Source organism: Hibiscus syriacus, unplaced genomic scaffold, assembly GCF_006381635.1.
Source record: "Hibiscus syriacus cultivar Baekdansim isolate YM2019G1 unplaced genomic scaffold, ASM638163v2 tig00110597_pilon, whole genome shotgun sequence".
Classification (NCBI taxonomy): domain Eukaryota; kingdom Viridiplantae; phylum Streptophyta; class Magnoliopsida; order Malvales; family Malvaceae; genus Hibiscus; species Hibiscus syriacus.
The window spans coordinates 3,711,893-3,733,812 of NW_024062795.1; the positions used below are offsets into that span (position 1 = coordinate 3,711,893).

At 35.2% G+C, this 21,920-nt stretch overlaps 4 protein-coding genes across 5 annotated transcripts; 3 read left to right on the top strand and 1 right to left on the bottom strand.

Moving 5' to 3' along the window:
* Positions 1 to 293: 293 nt before the first annotated feature.
* Positions 294 to 6,631, top strand: LOC120134052. The gene is made up of 3 exons (XM_039150534.1): positions 294 to 407; positions 549 to 614; positions 6,476 to 6,631. Exons 1-3 carry the CDS (start codon positions 360 to 362, stop codon positions 6,563 to 6,565), a joined length of 204 nt encoding a protein of 67 aa, XP_039006465.1. The 5' UTR covers positions 294 to 359; the 3' UTR covers positions 6,566 to 6,631.
* On the top strand, positions 2,920 to 5,518 carry LOC120134051. 2 transcript variants are annotated; one of them, XM_039150533.1, is made up of 6 exons: positions 2,920 to 3,268; positions 3,368 to 3,775; positions 3,858 to 4,195; positions 4,268 to 4,663; positions 4,760 to 4,878; positions 4,991 to 5,518. In XM_039150533.1, the coding sequence occupies exons 1-3, from the start codon at positions 3,019 to 3,021 to the stop codon at positions 4,031 to 4,033; spliced, it is 834 nt and encodes a 277-aa protein (XP_039006464.1). In that variant the 5' UTR covers positions 2,920 to 3,018; the 3' UTR covers positions 4,034 to 4,195; positions 4,268 to 4,663; positions 4,760 to 4,878; positions 4,991 to 5,518. The 2 variants fall into 2 exon arrangements, with proteins under 2 accessions (XP_039006464.1, XP_039006462.1); XM_039150531.1 differs by having other exon boundaries at positions 3,858 to 4,663.
* A 974-nt stretch (positions 6,632 to 7,605) lies between the features above and the next one.
* LOC120134098 (probable ribosome-binding factor A, chloroplastic) lies at positions 7,606 to 9,080 on the bottom strand. The gene is made up of 3 exons (XM_039150577.1): positions 8,672 to 9,080; positions 7,977 to 8,150; positions 7,606 to 7,884 (listed from the first exon to the last, which is right to left on the bottom strand). The coding sequence occupies exons 1-3, from the start codon at positions 8,984 to 8,986 to the stop codon at positions 7,738 to 7,740; spliced, it is 636 nt and encodes a 211-aa protein (XP_039006508.1). The 5' UTR covers positions 8,987 to 9,080; the 3' UTR covers positions 7,606 to 7,737.
* Positions 9,081 to 11,983: 2,903 nt separating this feature from the next.
* LOC120134160 (auxin-responsive protein SAUR50-like) lies at positions 11,984 to 12,656 on the top strand. The gene has a single exon (XM_039150634.1). The coding sequence runs from the start codon at positions 12,055 to 12,057 to the stop codon at positions 12,520 to 12,522; it is 468 nt and encodes a 155-aa protein (XP_039006565.1). The 5' UTR covers positions 11,984 to 12,054; the 3' UTR covers positions 12,523 to 12,656.
* Positions 12,657 to 21,920: the final 9,264 nt, after the last annotated feature.

Sequence of the window (21,920 nt, forward strand, 5' to 3'; positions counted from 1 at the left end):
AAATTTTAATTTTAATTTTTTAAGAACGATACACAAATTTTCTATTTTTTAATATATTAAATTAAATTTAATTATTTTTTAAAATAATAAATATAATTGCTCTCCATGAGAGTTTATATATATCCGGCCCTGATACCATATGTGTGTTTTACCCTAACAATAGTAATAATTAAAAAAAAAGTGAAAATAGTGTTTGGGCGAGAACAATGGCCTGAAACGCTGTCGTTTTGAATAAGCTCCGACACTTGCTTAAATTCCCCTCCCAACTCCCAAGAGCCCAACGAAATTTTCTAGAGTAAGCGTTGCTGTTTCTTCTGATCTGAAACTCAGTCGCCCAAATTCTCAAACAAAGCAAATCGATGGCGCCTCCACCTGGTCCCTACTCCGGCTCCAGCACTCTCGCTCTTGTAATTTATTTCACCCTTTCTCTTTTCATTCCTTTGTTCTTTTGGCCTAGATCAAATGCAGCAAAATGAAATAAATCCCAGAAATATCGTTGGTAATAAGATTGTTTTTGAATCGATTCATTTTAATTATTTATGTAATAGGTGGCTCGTGTATCTGCTTTCTCTTTTGGACTTGTTTATGGTAGCTTTAAGCTCAAGTACCTCAAGGTATTTTTAATTTACTGATTATATTTTGGATTTATTTTATTTTTATTCAGTTTCGTTTTTCTGTTTGTATGGTTGTCATTTTTATATATGGGAATGACTATCACGTTGTTACAATTGGATTTACATTTGTTATGGATATTTTTAAGTTTGATATATTTTTTAATGTGGGGATAAAGGGTGTTGATAGCTGCTGCTAAGTGGCATTGTTCTGATGGTATTTGTTTTCATTTGTTTGATGTTTCAAGGTTATTATTAGAATGATAATTTCTTTTTGATCAAGAAATCAGGAATAGTTGTTAGATGGTAAACCTTGCTGACTTTTTTTTGGGGAACAATTTTAGGGCTATACGCTTCTTTAACAACGTGGGAGTTGGGTTTCCTGCTCTAACTTGTTGAAATTATATCTTACGAATGTACATAATGTTGTGGTAAAATATTAGCATCTAATGTTTCTAATGTTGTGGTAAAGCTGATTTTATTATTTGGATCTTGTATTGCATATTTCCTAACCGGGTCTTCTGACCCGTTCTTTGAAGAACCCACGTTACCCGCCGTTGAAGTCATTCTATAAAAGATAAATTAAACATAAAGTCAAACTAAAATAACAGAAAGAAATACCAGTATACAAAGTTACAAACTATACCAATAAGGCAGTAACAACTAAAAAAAGATGAATTATATATTTATATACCATTTTGAAAAACATAAAACGGAAAGGCTGTGAAAATTTATTCTACCAAGTTGAAAGTTAACCAGATTGATACTTTGACCTTATAAAGTCAATCTATACCATAATACAAACATTTAAAATTCAACAAGCATTTTGCTTGTCTAAAAAACTATACCAGTATATATGTAACAACTAAAAAACAGAATGCAATAACAGTAACAACTAAAACTGAATTAAACATGAATACATGATATTCAGTTTGACCTTATAAAACATAAAACAGAAAGCAATACCAGTTTAACCTTATAAAGTCAGTGAACTTTGTTAAAATTAAACTGTAAAACAGAAAGCAATAAAGTCAAACTATAAAGAACGAGAAAGCATTTTATAAAGTCAAACTATAAAGTCAAAGTTGTGTTTAAAAAATTGTCGCTTAAACGCGATTAAAGCACTAAGCGACACGAGCGAGGCCCCTGGCGCTTGAGCATAGCAAAAGCACTACAAATTCACTAAGCGGTAGTAATCCGCGCTTTTGCAACGCTTTTAGCAAAGCGCTAATCGGCGCTTATTCGCGAGTTTAGAAGATACGATTTTGGGCTTTAGCAGATACGATTTTTGGGCTTGTTTAGGGTTTAGCGGGCTATTAGATTATCAGGCTTAGATCGGCTTTTAGTTTAGGCGGGCTAGGGTAAAAAATGCGATTGAAATAGGTGGTAATCGAAGAATTTACAGAGAAAGATTGAGGTTGAGCGATAAAAAATTCACAGAGAGTGATCATCTTCCACGCCTGTCGCTTTTGGCCTCACGCTTACGACTCCTGACTCACGACTCAAGTTTTGATCATCATCTTCCTCTCATCTCACTCAAGTCACGCTACTGCTGCACTTCATCAACAGGTACGTAATTATGTTGTTTATATACTTATAGTTTATTGCAAAATTGTGTTTTATAGTTTATAGAGTACTGTTATTCTTTACAGCTTATTGCTTTCTCCTTCTTTAAGTACTTAGTATTGCTGAATTTTACATGTAGACAAGCAAAATGCTTGTTAAACTGGTAAAATTTCACTGACTCTGACTTTATAGTTTGACTTTATAAAATGCTTTCTCGTTCTTTATAGTTTGATTTTAAAAAAGCTCATTGACTTTATAAGGTCAAACTGGTATTGCTTTCTGTTTTATGTTTTATAAGGTCAAACTGAATATCATGTATTCATGTTTAATTCAGTTTTTAGACAAGCAAAATGCTTGTTGAATTTTAAATGTTTGTATTATGGTATAGATGAACTTTATAAGGTCTAAGTGTCAAACTGATTAACTTTCAACTTGGTAGAATAAATTTTCACAGCCTTTCTGTTTTATGTTTTTCAAAATGGTATATAAATATATAATTCATCTTTTTTTAGTTGTTACTGCCTTACTAGTATAGTTTGTAACTTTGTATACTGGTATTTCTTTATGTTATTTTAGTTTGACTTTATGTTTAATTTATCTTTTATAGAATGACTTCAACGGCGGGTAATGCGGGTTCTTCAAAGAACGGGTCAGAAGACCCAGTTAGGAAATATGCAATACAAGATCCGAATAATAAAATCAGCTTTACATGCTCTTTTTGTGGACAAACATTTAAGGGAGGTGTGTTTCGAATCAAACTACATATGATGAAGAATTAAATGCGTTCATGATGAAGAAACAAACGGTAAAGGCAGAACAACATATGCAAGCAAAAAACTAGATGCACCAACAACAAGCTGATGAATACGATGGTGAAGAAGATGTTGTTGAAATAGGCGGCCGTAGTAGCAAGATGCCCCCACCCAAAAAACCAAGGCAAAAAGGTCCTATGGACATTTACTTCACTCCTAATCCTCGAGAAGCAATCAAAGCTAGGATGGAAGGGAGACAACAAACCATCAATGAAACGTGTCGAAAGAACCATAGGGATAAAGTTTGTCATGAGATTGGGAGGTGGTTTTACGATGCAGGTATTATAAATAATTAAATATTTAATGTTTTTTGAGTTTTAAGTTGTTGGAAGTCTTTTTTTTTTTGTTTATGTTGATGGAAATATTTTTTTTATGTAGGCATTCCTTTTAATGTCGTAACATATGAGAGTTTTCAAATAATGATCGAAGCAATCAGACAGTATGGCCCCGGGATGAAAGCACCATGTATGTACGAGTTAAGAGTTCCCATACTTAACAAGGAAATAGAGGAAGTTCAAAACCAAATTGTGGAAAATAAGAAAGAATGGGCAGAAAAAGGTTGTTCAATACTATCGGATGGATGGCGTGATTCCGTTGTTCAAAAAGATATCAACTTCATGGTAAACTCCCCAAAGGGTTCGGTCATCGTGAAGTCACTTGATGTATCTGATGTTTCAAAGGATGTTGATTTGTTGTTTCATGTTCTTGATAAAATGGTGGAGGAAGTTGGTGAAGAGAATGTGGTGCGGGTGGTGACTGATAATGCATCATCTTATGTAAAGGCCGGTAAGAGTTAAGTTGCAACTTTAGTCTTTTGATAATCTCTTGTCTAATGTCATATACTCATCTTATTCCTCTAACTTTGTAGGGAAGTTGTTGGAAGCTAAAAGACCACATCTCTATTGGACACCATGTGTTGCACACTGCCTAGACTTGATGTTGGAGGATATTAGCAAACACATTCCTAGGGTTAAAAATGCTTTAAAAAATTCCATTTACTCAAATGGATATATATATATAGTCATGTTGGTTTGGCGAACTTGATGAGAAAGTTCACAAACTAAAGAAACTTGCATGGACCGACCATCACAAGATTTGCTACTTCCTTTATCACTCTTGCCCAGATCCACAAACAAAAAAACAATTTGAGGAAGATGGTGACTTCTCAAGAGTGGGAAGCGAGCAAGTGGTCTAAAGAACCCACGGGTAAGAAAATAAAGTCTTACTTTTTGCAAGAAACGTTTTGGAAGAATGTACTTTATTCTCTCAAGTTGACAGGCCCCTTAGTGAAAGTTCTTAGACTAGTTTGATGGAGAAAAAAATCCAGCCATGGGGTACATCTATGAGGCAATGGATAGAGCTAGGGAGACGATTCGTGATAGTTCTCCAAATTGAGAGGATGATTACAAGAAAGTTTTTGAAATAGGTGGGAATGTCAACTACATAAACCTTTGCATGATGTGGGACATTTCTTGAACCTGGGGATCTTTTATGATGAAATTGGTGGTGTGCTTTGTGAAGAAGTTAAAAACGGTTTTTATGAATGCATGTAGAGGCTTGTTCGCGACCAAGAAACTCAAGACAAGATTTCAGATGAGTTAGTTAAATACCGGAAGGCTGAAGGTCTCTTTGGTATTAGCTTGGCTGTTAGGTAAAGGAAAACAAAATCACCAGGTAAAAAATGCTACTTTATATTTTAAGTTTTAAGTTATGTTAATTATTCTCTCAAACATAGTTTATGCTTCATGTTCATTTTACATTTTTTTACAGCTGATTGGTGGACAATGTATGGATCTTCGGCTCCTAACTTGAAAAAGTTTGCTATACGGATTTTTAGTCTCACTTGTAGTGCTACAAGTTGTGAGAGAAACTGGAGTGTTTTTCAACAAGTAAGTTATTTTTACATGTTTTTTCTTAATAATATTTCTAGAAATTATATATATATATGCATAATGTTGCTAACATCCAGTTTTGGTTTTTTTCTTGTGGCTTCACACTAAGAAACAAAACAGATTGGCACAATCTAGATTGAATGACATGGTGTGTGAAATTCAATAGTGCCTTGGAGCGTCGAGCTAAAAGTAAGGAGATTGATCCCATTCTTTTGCAAGATATTGATGAGAGCAATGAGTGGTTCATGGGAAGAATGGAAGATGATGAAGATGATGATGAGACGGTGTTTGTTGGTGAGGATTTGACATGGAGTGATGTTGTTAACGCTTCCGGTGCATATGAGCCTAGTTATCTAACTAGAGTATCAAAAGTAGTGAATGATGGAGCCGGACCCTAGTAGACCATCTCGTAGATGCTTAGTTGATGAAGATGAGATGGAAGAAGATATTGGAGTGTTTAGTGATGAAGGAGATATTGTTCGAGTTGATGTCGATGACGATTTAGAGGATTTTTAATTATAAGGAATTGAGGGTTTAGAAAAATACCTTTGTTCATCTCACTTTAGACTACTTTTGGTGTAGACCATCTTTTGAGATTAATATGCTCGTATAGTCGTATGGTTAATGGTATATACGTATTTATAACTTATAAGTAAATTGAGAATTATATTTTGGTGTTTAAGTACTTGTAAGTTTTGAATATATGTATTGATATTTTGATATTTAAGTATTTATAAGCTAATTTATAAATATTCTGTATTTTTTTTGTGAATTTCGGCCTTTTTGGCGCTTCATGTGCATAAAACGATCGCTTTCGCTTAGCGCTTTGGCATCTATGACCCTAGGCTCTTTAAGGCGTTTTACGTTTTTTAAAACCAAGAGTCAGAGTTAGTGAAATTTTACTAGTTTAACAAGCATTTTGCTTGTCTACATGTAAAATTCAGCAATACTAAGTACTTAAAGAAGGAGAAAGCAAAAAGCTATAAAGAAGAACAGTATTCTATAAACTATAAAACACAATTTTGCAATAAATTATATGTATATAAACAATAGAATTACATACTGGTTGATGAAGTGCAGCAGCAGCGTGACTCGAGTGAGATGAGAAGAAGATGATGATCAAAACTTGAGTCGTGAGCGTGAGGCCAGAGGTGACAGGCGTGGAAGATGATCGCTCTCTGTGAATTTTTTACCGCTCAATGTCAATCGTTCTCTGTAAATTCTTCGATTACCGCCTATTTCAATCGCATTTTTTATCCTAGCCCGCCTAAACTAAAAGCCGATCTAAGCCTGATAATCTAATAGCCCGCTAAACCCTAAACAAGCCCAAAAATCGTATCTGCTAAAGCCCAGAATCATATATTCTAAACTCGCGATTAAGCGTCGATTAGCATTTTGTTAAAAACGTTGCAAAAGCGTCGATTACTACCACTTAATGAATTCATAGTGCTTTTGCTATGCTGAAGCGTTAGGGGCCTCGCTCGAGTCGCTTAACGCTTTAATCGCGCTTAAGCGGCGCTTTTTTAAACAAAGATTGATAGATATTGATTTCCTTGATAATGTGCTTACTTAAAGCTTTTACTTCTACCCGCAGGGTAAGGCAAAGTCTCAAAGGAAAGCTGAAGCAAAGGCTCACCACCGAAGCAGGGGGTTTTTGCTCAAAGTTGGTTTGCGTTTAGTGTAGGAATAAAGCATTTCGATGGTATTGTACCAGTTTTTCATTTCGGCTTATGAAACTTTTATGGACCATGAAATTGTTTTAGTGTAATGAAATGGCCCTTCAGGTTTTAACTTTTCGGTTGGCAATGTCACCATGGTGATTTTGTTAGTTGGCAACATGTTGGATGATTATATGTATTATTTGTTCAATGTAATAATGCCTTCACTTTTTGGCTCCTAAATTGTGTTATAGCATAGCCCTCCGGCATTAGCTCTTACCTGATCCTGATAATATTAATACCACCAACATTGGCTTAGCAATCTAGTTATTCCTGCAGTACAAATTCTCTGACTCTTGCCTAATGTACCTTGGAATGAAAAGAAACCAGTAGGTGAAATCGATACCTGATATATCGATGCAGCCATGCCCTAAACAAGTACAATATTCCCGATTAAATTGAGCAAAGTGCTTTTTCATCAAATCCAAATCCATCACAAAGTTACTAAGGCAGGCATTAAAAGAAATCATTCTTGAGTAGAATTTCTCATAAAGAAAAATCAACACTCCATCCAAACGTAGCATTAGTGTTAATAAATTGTTCATTATAATGTATATATTGCAAATGAATCAAACAGTGAAACAGATACAAAACTTCGAATAGAGATTCATGTAGGATGAACGCTTCTGGACAATGGCAGTGGCACCAAATGAGACGAGAATAGTTACTGTGTGGCTTCGGAAATTACACACCGCCACAGTGCAATACATTAACAAATGATTCAAACAAGTACCCATTCACAAACCAACATCAAAGCAGTTATGCAAAATTGAGAACATGCCTTAATGTGCCGTTGAATGTATGTGGATATGTGAGATGAGTCTAATCAACCTATCGTGTGTTACCCAAGTCCGAAGAACTTCTAAGTTTCTTTCACCACAGGTATGAGGTTTTCAAAATCCGATTATGAACCAAAACGGGCAAATTGTTAATTTCCCTTCGAGTCAAGCTTTTAAATTATTCCCATTTACTCATTACTAAATAATCAAGTAAAAGAGAGCCTGGGTTCAAGGAAGAATCAACCTCAAACACCGTTGAACTAAGCTAATCCACAAGGAGAAACAAACCTGTAAAAATGTTATGACAACTTCTTCATTCTGTCCTGAGGAAATACTAAGCAAATGAGAAGGCAAGGCAACTACTTTACGTAAATAATATCTTCCTCAGGGTCATCATCCTCCCAGTCTCTGTCATCTCGAGACGAAATGGATTGATCTTCTTCATCTTCATATTCGTCTGCTGCGGTCTTTTTCTCCTCCTTTATTTTGTCTAATATGGCAATTACCTGAAAAAGTTTTTCAAATCAGATTGGCTCAGAAATTCATCTTCGTTGTAAGCAGTTACCATCAACACAAACAATAGATTGCAAGCACTTACCCTGCTTCCTCTCTCCAGAGATTCATCTTCGATAAAGCGTATCTCTGGTGTAAGCCGCAACTTCATACGCTTCCCCAGCTCACTTCTAACGTACTTAGCTTTAGACTTCAATCCTCCAACCGCAATATCCTTCCCTCTCTCTTCACCGAAAACAGATACATACACTTTAACAACCTACTACCATGGACAGAAAAAACATGAATTATTTGGTGCCAACAGTTTTTAAATAAAGTCAACCAACTGCAATGCTGTATATCAATTTGCTGTATCTGGAAATGGAGAGATTTCAAAGCCATCCGTTCGAACATAACGAATCCCTGATACTTCCAATGTGTTTTCACAAGGTCAATGAAACAATATACAAAATTCAAGACAAGCATAAACCTTAATAAGTTGTTATTACTTTCCCTTTCAATCAATTGATTCAATTCCCCTAAGGCCTGCACACAATTAGACAAGTTACAAAGAAATGTCATTCACTAAAGCAAATCCTATACGATTAAATTCTTAAACTCTTCACCTCCTCAAATTGAGAACCTAAAACTTCAACAAAACCAACAAATTAAGCAAATTAACAGAATAACTTTTCTACTTCATTAGCTAAGGTATTCATCAAAGTTTGTCAAACCAAAAGCTGCTACAGGGAGAACCCAGAAATCCACAGTAAACGCTAGTATTTATACACAAAAGGGTACCTGTAAATCAGATGAAACTTCAACATCACTTATGGTAGTAAGGGAAGAGAGGTAGCGGTCGGCTCCTAAGGAGGCATCAGGCAAAACGGCGAATTGCAACACCTTATCTGTTAAGAGCATGTCGGATAGCTCTCTCCTTATCTGTTTCGCTACCATTTTCACTCTCCTGGGATTGGCCATGCACTTTATGGTCGCGCCCGTTGTTGGGTTGGTGTGGAGATGAATATAGGCCGTTTGTTTAGGGGTGGGGAAAGAACATGATTTAAGATGGACGGTTGTGATTGGAAGGAGATGGTGGAGGAGTACGTGGGACATTACTGCAGGCGATTTACTTGGGTCTCTGTTCTTGTTCTTGATAGTATATTAAATTGGGGAAGAAACGAATCGGAAGGGAAAAGGAAGAGAGGTGCGAAGATAACGAAAATCCTTTCACACGAGGAGTTTTAGGGTCAAATTGAGAGTGAATACAAGTTTGGGTAAACTACGTAAATGGTCACTAAAGTATGAGTAAGGAAATAAAGAAGTCCTAGGTCAATGGTAGGAATAGATTATAAATGAATCAATCATGAATGAATAAAGTTATGTTCATATTTGGTTTGTGTTCGTTTAAATTTTTAATATTATGTTTGTATTCATTTATTTATTTTTATTGTGTTCGTATTCGTTCATTTAGTGTTAGTGAACGTTCATTTAATATTTACAAGCCAAAGAGAATGGTAGAATTATGCCATTGGTCCTTAAGTTACTTATGCTTCACATTGTGAACTCTCAAAATTACCTTATATTCAATTTAGTCCCTACCTTCATCACTATTAAAAATAAAAAATAAAAAATAAAAAGAAAATAAGAATAAAGTAACCGATTCGATAAATGAGCTTGTTCATAAATATAAACGAACCGAAACACCTATGTTTGTGTTTGTTCAATTATTAAATGAATATAAATTTTTTTCCATACTCGTTTATTTAGCTTAATAACGAACATAAATGAACATTCCACAAACAGTTCATCAAACGCTCTATTCATTTACACCCAAACTAGAAAGAAGAGATAAGATATATCTACTTGCATGTTTTATCCACATTCTTAAGATATAAATTAAAGAGATGTAATCAAGCATATTGTAATCAAGCATATAGTCATGAAAGAAAAGCTCATATTAGTACAAAATTCCATCAAATGTAATTAGCGGTAACTTCAACTCCTCTCTCTCGGGTTAAGATTCACTTACACTTAATGTAAAACTTTTAATTTAACACTTTTTTAGAATTGTTGAATAAGAGGAAATCAAATGCTGAGATTAATTTCTTTCTTCTTCTTCTAGTGAATATTTTCTCATTAACTTGTATTAATCTCAATCATTGGTTCCTCCAATCCAACAATCTAAAAATGTATAAAACTAAAAAGTTATATATATATATATATATATATATATATATATATATATATATATATATATATATATATATATATATATATATATATATATATGGAAGCATGGTTATACACAATAATTGAGATTAAATAAAGTGGTTTGACCAAGTCCTTTTATGTTCTCTTAATCCAAAGTCATTAAGCAGTAGCTTTACTTGACTTAAAATGGGTCCCGAATATGCTTATTTTTAACGGAAAGTGAGTTTTGTTTATTTACGTATAAAACAATTCATAAAACCTTTAAGAAAAACAATAAGTAAATCTCAAACAATCGCTTCATTTTCTTGATCTCCTAATTACATGAAACATGACAAAATCTGGAGCACTGGCGTTTTTGTTAACCTTGTAATCTTTGGTGTCAGGTTTTTGTTCAGGTAGTTCAATGTACCCCAAGGCAAAATAGTTCAACTGGTTTAAGTTCAATATAAAATTGAAAGTTGCCTTGGCTACACCCTACACAAAACACCACTCCCAATCTTCTTCTGATCCATGTCAAGTCACTTATTACTTAACCAAATTTTAATAATAGTAATATCCCTAAAGTATATATATATATATATATATATATATATATATATACACATATATATTTAGGTATAGATCCAAAAGTAACCCATTCAATCAGTTGGAAATAAAACAGTTCCCAGCATATATTCCCTAAAACATTGGCATTTTGTTTTAAGCAGGGGTTACTGCCTTAAAACAAAAGATAATGAGGCAGTCAGGCAGACAAGAGATCATGGCAGATTAGAAAACAAAACATGAAATATATATACACATGCATGTATGCATGTGATGTTTCATTATTTTTGGGTTAGTTGAGATCTGATAATGATAAAAGTTGAGAAGTTTTGAGCATTGTTATTGCTCATATATCATTCATATAAATACCATCTTGAATTGGATTCATGTTACTGGTACAGGGAACTAGTTTCTCAACTGTCTTTTTAATTCATCTAACAAATTTAAATCAATGTAAAACTTTTAAATTTTACATTTCGTAACTCAATTCTACCTCATATATATATATATATAGGCAAGACATGCAAAAGTTGAGGAAGGTGAATGATTATGGTATACTTTTGAAATTATATTAGGGTTTCGCATTTCAATGACAAACAGAGTCTAATTAAATCATATCATCATAACTAGCTATCGACAAAATATAAAAAAGGGAAGAAGTATAACTAGGGTTTTGCGTTTTATTTTATTGATTTTAAAAATGATTTTATTAATTAAATTATTTTGCGTCAATTAAATATCAGAAAATTAAAAAAATTACCTATAAAGTGAATTATATAAAATAAATATATCCATAATTAAATTTAAAAGTTTTAATGCAAAGTAACTGAAAATCTTATATAAATGAAATGATAAAGTTTATTCAATTTCATTATTTGAGCCTATTAATAATTTGGATAGTCGCATACAAATGGACTATTTTCAGTTTTGTAATGTTAAATTTTTGTGCTTCAATATATACATTGCGTATATACTATAAATTCAAACCATAATTAAGTAAATGATATAATCATTTAGTGCATTGATGAAAATGATTGTGTATAATCACATTGTGCATTATTTGATTAATAGAAAGAATCCATTTGATTTATGTTTATAGTTATTATTAAATTAAAATAATAACACATTAATTAGAATTTAATTAATAATTATAACATTAAATAAATAAAAGGTTTTAATGAATTAATAATTGATTAGAGTTAGCCAAAGTCTCAATAGAATCACATGGCCATGACAACTCTCGAAACAACAGACACAATCTCGTAATTATCTCAAAGCCCAAGGCTACTTTCTCTAATCCTTCACCTTATAATACCTCCCTACACTCTGAACTTTAAACTCATTACTTTGGGAATATTTTCTTCTACTAGTTCACTTTCTTTCTTGTTCTTGTTCTGTCACTTCCTTGAGAAAATACGTCTCACAGAATGGGGAAATGCCAGAAAATTAGTCAGATCGTCCGGATCCGACAAATGCTCAAGCAGTGGCGAAGGAATGCTCGGATAACGGCCAACAAAAACAACATCAGTAAAAACCAGCAAACGCCGACTGATGTTCCGGCTGGACACGTGGCGGTCATCGTTGGCACCAGTATGAGGAGATTCATCGTACGCGCGACGTACCTTAACAACCCAATGTTCAGAAACTTGCTCGTACAAACCGAAGAAGAGTACGGTTTCAACAACGACGGACCGTTAACCATCCCATGCGACGAGTCGTTGTTCGAGGAGATTCTCCGAGTCGTATCCCGATCCGACTCATCGTCAAACTCGGGACGTTTCTCCAGGTTCGAGGTTCTCCAGAGATGCTGCCACGTCGGAATGAAGACTCAACTCGGGGTTATCAGCGAATCCCGACCGTTGCTTCATGGGGTTGCCGATAAATCAATCCACTAAAAGCTAAAGCAAGCATAGTATAACACCGCTAATCCTCACTCAAATGTGTTACCCGAGTTGGAAGCGCTAACAACTTCATTCTGAGGCCAAGTTTACTAGGAATTAGTTATTATTTTATTTGAGTGATTAGTAGGTAATTTCAGTAACTTTGAGTTTACTAATTCTAGGAATTTCAGAGATATGTTTGTAAAAAAATGTATTTTTTTATATTATTATTACAATATTACTAAATATATATTCTTTAAAATCAAGAATAAATCAGAAATATTTTTTATAATGGAATTATTCAATTTGACTCGCTAATATAATTATCTTTAAAGGTAATTACATTACTAATTTATTTATTATTAGTTTTCATTATAAATCCAAGGATAATATGTATTTAACACACTTTAATTTATATCCTTTTATTTATTATAATAATAATGTTCATTAAAATAGAATTCAATCAAAATAAAATATTTTTTTACCTTCATCATTTGAGAATAATTATTTTTAAAAAGATAAAATTGAATACGAAATCTTTGTACGGTGTATTTATAATTAAATATTTATTACTATGATTTAAATATTCATTTATCTTTTTGAAATATATATATTTTCAATAAAATAATTATATTTAAATTCATATATGATAAAAGATATTTTTTTGGAACAATAATAAAAGATATTATGAAATTAAAATGATGAAATTTAAAAACATAAAATATTTGTTTTGTCACGTCAGACAACTTTTCTAATGAAACTCCATATAAGATGAATGTAATAATTAATTGATAATAATGGGGTGGAAAGTGAAATTCGATACATTACTTTTTCTTTTTGAAAGTAGAAACATTATGATAATGGAAATAGCTATGCTTCTGCCAATTACTATTTCCCCGTGTTGCGTGGTTAGGTTATTCATCAAATCAACGTGCATCCGAAATTACAGTGTCATACTCTATTGATGTAACTAAATTTATTAATAGGGCAAGTACAAAAAGTTCAAAATACTTCACAATTAAATGTTAATTTATTGAAAGTGGCATGTCATTTAAAAATATAAAACATAAGTATCAATATTCTTTTCTAAATGGTTGATCCTATTGATAGTGTTGCAGCCAACATCCAATTTGGCGGGATTGCAAAATGGAGTTCTTGCAAAGATAAACCTCGAGACAAAGACGTCCGCAATGATATATATCACATGCTCGCTGAACATGACGTAAACGAGCCTTCCAATCCTATTGCGATAGTTCTTTAATCACACTGAAGAGGACATTATCTTGGTGATACGAGACTTGTTTAGAGAGGCCGTTTGTAGTCAATGTTATCAGATTACAGCTCTATTCAACGAAAATCAAGCCTCGATGCATGCCCAAGGACATCCAATATTGCCCCCACCTCTGTGTTCAGCACCAAGCATTTCCCAATACTTCAAGAAAATTCAAAGAGTCAATCACCATGACAAATATAAAAAGCATTGAAAATTAATAGATCATTTCCCTATTCTTTTTAATATATATATATATATTTGTTATCCAATATATTAATTAATTAATTCAAATATAGTTTTGTAGATATTTATTATGTACACGATCTTCTTAATCCGATTTTATTTATTTGCAATCAGTAGAATTTAAACCTATAACATTACTTAAAAGAACTAGTGTCTCATCCTATTAGATTAATTGGTTGTTAATCATATTTCTTTTAAAACGTTTATACCGCGTAAAAGGTATTGATATTGTTCATATTACTTTGGGCTTTAACATAGACATATCGAAACTTTACATTATATATATTTTATTTGACTTTGATTGTAAAAACTATAACCAAAATAAATATAAAATAACTTGTTTAATACTTTTAGTATATTTTAAACAATCATTCAAATAGGCTGCCAAAGCTTGCTAATATATTGTCACGGGGCTAGATTTCTGCTAGTTGATTCGTGTGGCACTTAGACGATTTCCAGGTCGAAATGACGCCTAAGTCAACCTTATCCACGTCCTTGTGAGTCTCTGGCTCAATAAGCAAAAAACAAACCCTCAAGAGTTAAACAACAATACGGAAACGACACTTAATCAGGGCTAATCCAAGCCACTTGGGTTGAAGCGGATCTCCGAAGCACGAGCACTGTGGGAACTTCCTAAGTCACCAAGACTTGATTAACTTTGGCACTTTGAAAGAACTCGGAAAAGAACACTCTCGAGGCTATCTCAGTCCTCACGATCGGTAACACAAGCCACAAAGGCTTAAGCACAAAGGAGAACAAGCCGACAAGGCTAGAAAGCTAGCAAACTAGAAAGCTAGAAAGAATGAACTCAGAGAGAGTAAGAGTAAATGCTTGAGTTTTATTACTCTGAAGAGAATGAATGAAGTGAATTGATTACAAATGAGGGGAGGAGCTCTCTATTTATAGTTGAGGCCCTCAAGATCCAACGGTCTATATCAAAGTACATCAACGGCTTACATTGAATCCTACCTTAACCAGAACTCTATCTCTAAGGTATTTGAATTCAAATAAAACATTATCCATAATTAAATCCTTAATTATTGGATAATAATATCATTTCTAGAATCTTCCAAGGAACGGGCCAGGTCTGATGGTTCTGGGCAAGCCCAATACTCTGTATTATTCTTCTACAGAAATCTGCGCACACATGTCTCGGACCGAATCCACGAGCCTCAACAAAATTGCCCCCATCGAACATGTAACACCCTCGTCGCTTTTCTCGGACACCTCAGACTTGATCCTTCACGAACTCGAGCCTTTACGGACTCATAAGCATTCTCCAAGAACTGGGCCAACTCGTATTGCCCAACAAGCCCAAGTTTGCGCATGTAGAACCTCGTTTGCGCCAATGTCCATAGACCCAAAAGTTTAGTCCGTGACATTCTCCCCCACTCGATCTAGCGACGCCCTTGTCGCTAGGCGAGAACACTTGGTCTTGATCACCTTGGACGCTTCAGCAAAACACCTTGGCTTCTTTGCCTTGGTCGACACCGCCATGTCTTCTCTCGATCTAACACACCGTGGCATACATCTCGAGCGTAGGAAATCCATCCTACCCGTTTGCATTCACCCAATCAAGGATACTTCAGATCCAACGGTAAAGACTTGGATGCTTCGGCAACATACAACACGATAACTCAGATTCATCGGCAACACTTGCTTGTCCCTAAGAACTCTGAAAGTCTCAGATGTCCCTTCCAATCTTCCGCAACAAGATGGTTAGGTCCTCGACCCACACTCATCAGCGATGGTGAATCGAACTCAACACTTGGAACGTGTTTGAGATGTCCCTCGAACTCCCTTAGCACATTTACTCTACGTGTCAGCCCTTCTTGCTCCACGAAGTCTGGTACTCCACACACCAACACTTATATCCAGAAGTCTAGTGTTTCTACTCGCATCGGCACTTCCTCCTTTGAAGTCCGGTACGACTTCCACCCTCTTACATGGGTGACAAGCTCTCACTCATCATGTCTCTGGAAAGCTTGGACTCCATCAACCTCTTCTCAGTTCTCTGTTCAATGATAGTCCCCAAAACAATGTTCCTCTCACTTAGAACCTCTTCGGAATTGACAGTCTTGCTCGTCCCCTTCGATGGTTTGGCTTTCAACCCAAGATTGTCGACATCCTTCTTCGACATGAATAGATCAGTTTCCCCCGTGTCTATTAAGGCAACTCTCGATGGTTCGGAAACGTTGATGTTCGCACACATCAACCCATTATGCTTGCGGTCTCTACTTGCCTTGGCAAAACTCAAGTTCATTGAGCCAAGTCTCATAGCCTCATTGACCTTGTCTTCACCCATGTCCTTGGGTAACTCGATCATGGGCTTCTCCATCTTCTCGGACCACTTGGCTTTATCCAGGCAAGCTTGTAACTCTTGTGGTCCCTTACTTCGGTGACCATTCATCTGCTCCTTTCTTGCCCTCGGTGTAAGTCACTTGTTCTCTTTACTTGTGCCAACATCGTACATGTCTTTTCTAGACATGTGTTCACCACTTGAACGATCAATGCTCAAATGTTCATCATTCGAACAAACTTCGCTCGAACAAGCACTACTCAAAGAGCCTCGCTCCTCGTCGTTGGACTGACCCTCATCTCGAATACTTTGGCCACTATCCTCGGCTTTCAACTTTAGCTTGGACGTCTTCTTGACTCCAAGTTCTATGATGGACTCGGCGGCTATCAAGGCTTTAGGCAACTCCTTGATTCCCCTTCTCTCCATCGTCGCCTTTGCCCATGGCTTCAATCCATCTGTGAAGGTGAAGAATGCATCTTCTTCAGTCAACTTTGGGACTTGGAGCATGAGTTCCTCGAACTCTCTCGCATACTCCTTCAACATCCCCTCATGTCTAAGATTCATTAACTTAGACCATGCCTCACTCTCGGCATGCACTGAGCTCGATTGCTCTTGCAACGTCTCAGACTTTCTTAGTCATTTGCCAACGCAAGCTTCCACAGCACCGGCTACCTCCTCGGCATCCTTGGCAAGCTCCTTGGCAACGTTGGGTTTGGGTAACCCGTTCTGCTTCTAGTTTTGACTAACCTTGGCAGCTGTAAAGATCATCGAACCAAGCCTGGCAGGCTCACTACTTTCGCCCTAGTCCTCTCCCTTGGACTGCTTGATTCGGTTTGGGTATTCCCACACTATGTGTGGACCTTTGCACCGGAAACACTCCAGTTGCGCTCGATTATTTATCCTCGGCTCTCCAGCTTGGCCCTTGGCTTTCGCACCGAGCTTTACTTCGGTGGTGCAATCTCGCACCTTGTGTTGTCCACCGCATTGTAAACACTTCAATGGCTCTCGCTTCTTTACCCTCGGCTTAGTTGCTTCGCCACTCGCATTGTCACCGAGCTTTGCTTTGTTTAGGCAACTCTTGGCTCTATGTGCTCCTCGACATAGGAAGCACTTCAGTGGGTCTCGTTTATTTACCCTCGGCTTTCCTGCACCACTAGCATTCGCTCCAAGCCTATCTCTTGGTTTGACCGCTTGGACTCCCGCAGTCACACCATCTTTGGCTATTTCCCCTCTTGACTCGTCTTCTCCTTTGACAATGGAAGCAAGACGATTCTTCTCGGGACATCCTCTTATCAAGTGAGGACCATCACAAAAATAACATTTAAGTGGCTTGTTACGTACCTTATTCTTTGACGCGGACTTGGCATTGCCATGATTCCCCGATGGCTTTATCTGACCACGATCAGTCGATGCCACTCCTTGGCTACTCGAAGAGTATTCGTTGCCATCTATCCACTGTCCCTTGCCATGGTCTCCCCCATTTTCACCACTATCTTCGGACATGGGTCTGGATGACTCATCTTTAGTTGGCTTGGCTCCTGCAAGCTCGCACCTTGACTCGGCTACAGCTCCGGCTTCCGAACAACTCTGGGTATCACCTTGCTCACTCATTCGATGAAGGCATTGCACGCATCACCATCACTCATTGCTGGTTTGCACATGAGTATCTCACTCTTGAGCCCATCCATCTTTTCTCTCAAGGCCATCAACTCGACCCTGAGCGCATTACTCATCTCTATCAACATCCAACCGTGGAGACTCTATTGCGCCACATCCTTGAACCCATCCCTCATGGATTCTAACTGTTCAAGACGGGACTCCACAACTCCTTGGACCTCATTGGCTTCTTCCGCAAAGCTCTCAAGGTTCTTGATCATCGACTCCAACGATCCTAGGATAACACCCACACTTTGTTTCTCTAGCTCAATCCCAACATCACGGCTCTCCGCGCCATTCTCTGTGGGAACAACTCCTTTTTGTTGTACCATCTCATTTTCTTTCCACAACCTATCTGGAACACTCGTTCAATCCACAACAACTTCCATCAACTCGCTAAAATGATTCTTGTCACAAGACAAGCTCGGATCACTGTTGAATCCACAACACCTATACTCCGACTTGCTTTGACTCGCTTCCACCAACCACGTACGCAGTGATCGTTGTCTGCCTCCAACGATTCACTTGGTCACTTCTAGTAGCGGGGCTACGTTATCCGGTAATGTAACACGCTCTGATACCACTTGTCACGGGGCTAGACTTCTGCTAGTCGATTCGTGCAGCACTTAGACGATTTCCAGGTCGAAATGACGTCCAAGTTAGCCTTATCCACGTCCTTGTGAGTCTCTGGCTCACTAAGCGACGAACAAACCCTCAAGGGTTAAACAACAATGCGGAAACGACACTTAATCAGGGCTAATCCAAGCCACTTGGGTTGAAGCGGATCTCCGAAGCACGAGCACTGTGGGAACTTCCTAAGTCACCAAGACTTGATTAACTTTGGCACTTTGAAAGAACTCGGAAAAGAACACTCTCGATGCTATCTCAGTCCTCACGATCAGTAACACAAGCCACAAAGGCTTAAGCACAAAGGAGAATAAGCCGACAAGGCTAGCAAGCTAGAAAGCTAGAAAGAATGAACTCATAGAGAGTAAGAGTAAATGCCTAAGTTTTATTACTCTGAAGAGAATGAATGAAGTAAATTGATTACAAATGAGGGGAGGAGCTCTCTATTTATAGTTGAGGCCCTCGAGATCCAACGGTCTAGATCAAAGTACATCGACGGCTTACATTGAATCCTACCTTAACCAGAACTCTATCTCTAAGGTATTTGAATTCAAATAAAACATTATCCATAATTAAATCCTTAATTATTGGATAATAATATCCTTTCTAGAATCTTCGAAGGAACGGGCCAGGTCTGATGGTTCTGGGCAAGCCCAATACTCTGTATTATTCTTCTACAGAAATCTGCGTACACATGTCTCGGACCGAATCCACGAGCCTCGACAAAATTGCCCCCATAGAACATGTAACACCCTCGTCGCTTCTCTCGGACGCCTCAGACTTGATCCTTCATGATCGAGCCTTTACGGACTCGTAAGCATTCTCCAAGAACCGGGCCAACTCGTCTTGCCCAACAAGCCTAAGTTTGCGCATGTAGAACCTCGTTTGCGCCAATGTCCATAGACCCAAAAGTTTAGTCCGTGACAATATACTATAAATACTTGCATTACAACCAAGCACATGAATCGATGTATTTTATAATAGTTTAGCACAATATATTCAATGTTATATTATATTTAATATTAATTATGTAATACATTTAAAATTTTAAATAAATATTTGGTAGACGGATATTTTTAAAATTTCAGACTAAAATATTTTTAATTAATATTTAAAATTAAAAATGAAACATTTTCAATAGTAATTTGCTAGTAAAAAAAAGCAAACAAATATTAAAATAGTGATGGGAGTTTTGCATTAATAGCAAAGCAAAATAATTCAGGGAATTTCCTATTCTTACAATAAAATCGTATGAATTAATGTTGTTGCTTAATCAAACAAATCAGCTGTCAGATTGAAATGAAAGAAATAGATAATGTTTTAGTACTTTAAGTTAAAGCTCTAATTATTGAATCATATTGTCTTGTCATTTGGTTAAGAGTGTGATAAGATTCAATTCTCATTTATTGAAAGTAGGCAAAATTAATTAAGTAGACCAAAAATTTTATACGTGACTAGATTCTTAATTTTTTTTTATCATTGCGTCTTGATAAATATATAGTTTAATAAATAATTATATAATTATATGTTAAATTTATAATTTTAACTAAATATAATACATAATATATATTTTGATATTTAAGTACGATACATGACATTCATTCAATTGATGATTTAATATTTTATTACAATAACTGAAGTTTGAGTCCTTATATAGGTAGAAAATCTCCATTGAAAGACTCACCCATCAAAATCAGGTGTGCAACTCAGGTTGGTCTGGACTAGTCAGGGCGAAGCCTTGAGAACCACCATTGCAACTAAAAAATACTTTATTGTGTGTTACAATCTTATTAATTGTTAAAATTATTATATCATAACATATCATATTATCAATTAAATATATAATATCACATATTAAATTTAAATATTAAATTGCTATATAAATTTATCATATTTGACGATAAAATTTACATATAATATTAAAAAATATAAATTCAATTTTTATATTAAAAATTTATCAAATTTAAGTATAAAATATATAGCATTCGTTTTAATTCAACTGAAGGAAGTCAAAGATTCATAGGAGCCCACTTAGCGGATTGGTTTAAAACAAAATTTTTCGGCTCAAATATAAAGTCCAAGCCCGAAATCAAACATAATGTTGAGGATTTTGTTTATAAAAAAAGGATTCGGCCTAAAAGGTAACGAAGTACCGGTTCAATAATGAGATTGAAGTTTTGGGAACTTCTATGTTTAATTGTATGTGAATATATGTGTGGACTTTTCTATATTTATTTTAGTATAAATTTTAAAAATTCATCAAGTTAAAAAAGATAAGTTTAGAACATGTAAATAGTCGAATGATTATTTTATAAATAGTCGGGAATTCAACAAAATATTACTCTAACATCCAGTGATCATTTTGTAATTTTTAATAATTAAAAGATTCAACAAAATATTGTACTACAATCCGAAAATCATATGTGTACTCTACATTCTTTCATTAAAACAAATCACCATTAAGATAACACGCCTGATGGATGTTTCGTTATTTCGTATCAATTTAACAAAAAAAAAAAAAGTCTGAATTTAATTACTTTCTGAAATACAAGTTCTTGATGACGAAGGTAAAACAAAATTGATGAAAAGAAAGAAAGTTGAAGGCCTCGAGGTTTGTGGGGCCTCACCATCTCCTTCAGTTAACTGAAGTTTTTGATACATAACCTTGATTTTAATGTTTTTGTTTTGATCTTAAAAAATAACAATAATTCCCACTACAATGAAAGATGTTAATATTTTCATTGAAGAGAAAAAAATGATTGAGAATATTTTTATATTTTTAATGTACTCTAGAGATGAATTGAGAGGATAGGCGAGAGTATTCATTTGTCTGGAAATTTAAATATATATTCCTATTGAAAATATGTTTCTACCTTCATAGAATTGATAAAATTCTATGTAGGTCCCTAATTGTATCAATTTAGAAAGGCATCGGTATTGCATAAATTGATAGAAATCAATCAAAACTAATTGCATGTGTTGATGCACGACTTCTGATGATAATAAGTTGAGTTGGATCAATTTAGGAAGATTTTAATTAGACTTAAAATTTAAAATTAAAACTCGCACTTGTAAAAAATACACATATATTTTTTATTTGATAAAATATAAAACTAATTAGAAAAAAATAGAGAGGGGAAATATAATAGTTATCCTTAAAAATATAAAGGATAATTATATTATAATTTGGGTTGAGTCATTTGGAGGTTTTTCATTATAAACATGAGCTCAACCTGGTTCAACTACAGTAAATATAAAATCTGATTTGATTCAAACTTGAATTTTAAAATAATAATTAGATTTTATAAAATTACT

Coding starts and splice junctions, on each gene's coding strand:
- LOC120134052 (XM_039150534.1), top strand. CDS start 360: ATGGCGCCTCCACCTGGTCCCTACTCCGGCTCCAGCACTCTCGCTCTT. Junction 408..548: donor GCTCCAGCACTCTCGCTCTT/GTAATTTATTTC, acceptor TTTATGTAATAG/GTGGCTCGTGTATCTGCTTT. Junction 615..6,475: donor TTAAGCTCAAGTACCTCAAG/GTATTTTTAATT, acceptor TTCTACCCGCAG/GGTAAGGCAAAGTCTCAAAG.
- LOC120134051 (XM_039150531.1), top strand. CDS start 3,019: ATGCACCAACAACAAGCTGATGAATACGATGGTGAAGAAGATGTTGTT. Junction 3,269..3,367: donor GAGGTGGTTTTACGATGCAG/GTATTATAAATA, acceptor TTTTTTATGTAG/GCATTCCTTTTAATGTCGTA. Junction 3,776..3,857: donor ATCATCTTATGTAAAGGCCG/GTAAGAGTTAAG, acceptor CTAACTTTGTAG/GGAAGTTGTTGGAAGCTAAA.
- LOC120134098 (XM_039150577.1), bottom strand. CDS start 8,986: ATGTCCCACGTACTCCTCCACCATCTCCTTCCAATCACAACCGTCCAT. Junction 8,151..8,671: donor AAGTTTCATCTGATTTACAG/GTACCCTTTTGT, acceptor CCATGGTAGTAG/GTTGTTAAAGTGTATGTATC. Junction 7,885..7,976: donor CTCTGGAGAGAGGAAGCAGG/GTAAGTGCTTGC, acceptor AAACTTTTTCAG/GTAATTGCCATATTAGACAA.
- LOC120134160 (XM_039150634.1), top strand. CDS start 12,055: ATGGGGAAATGCCAGAAAATTAGTCAGATCGTCCGGATCCGACAAATG.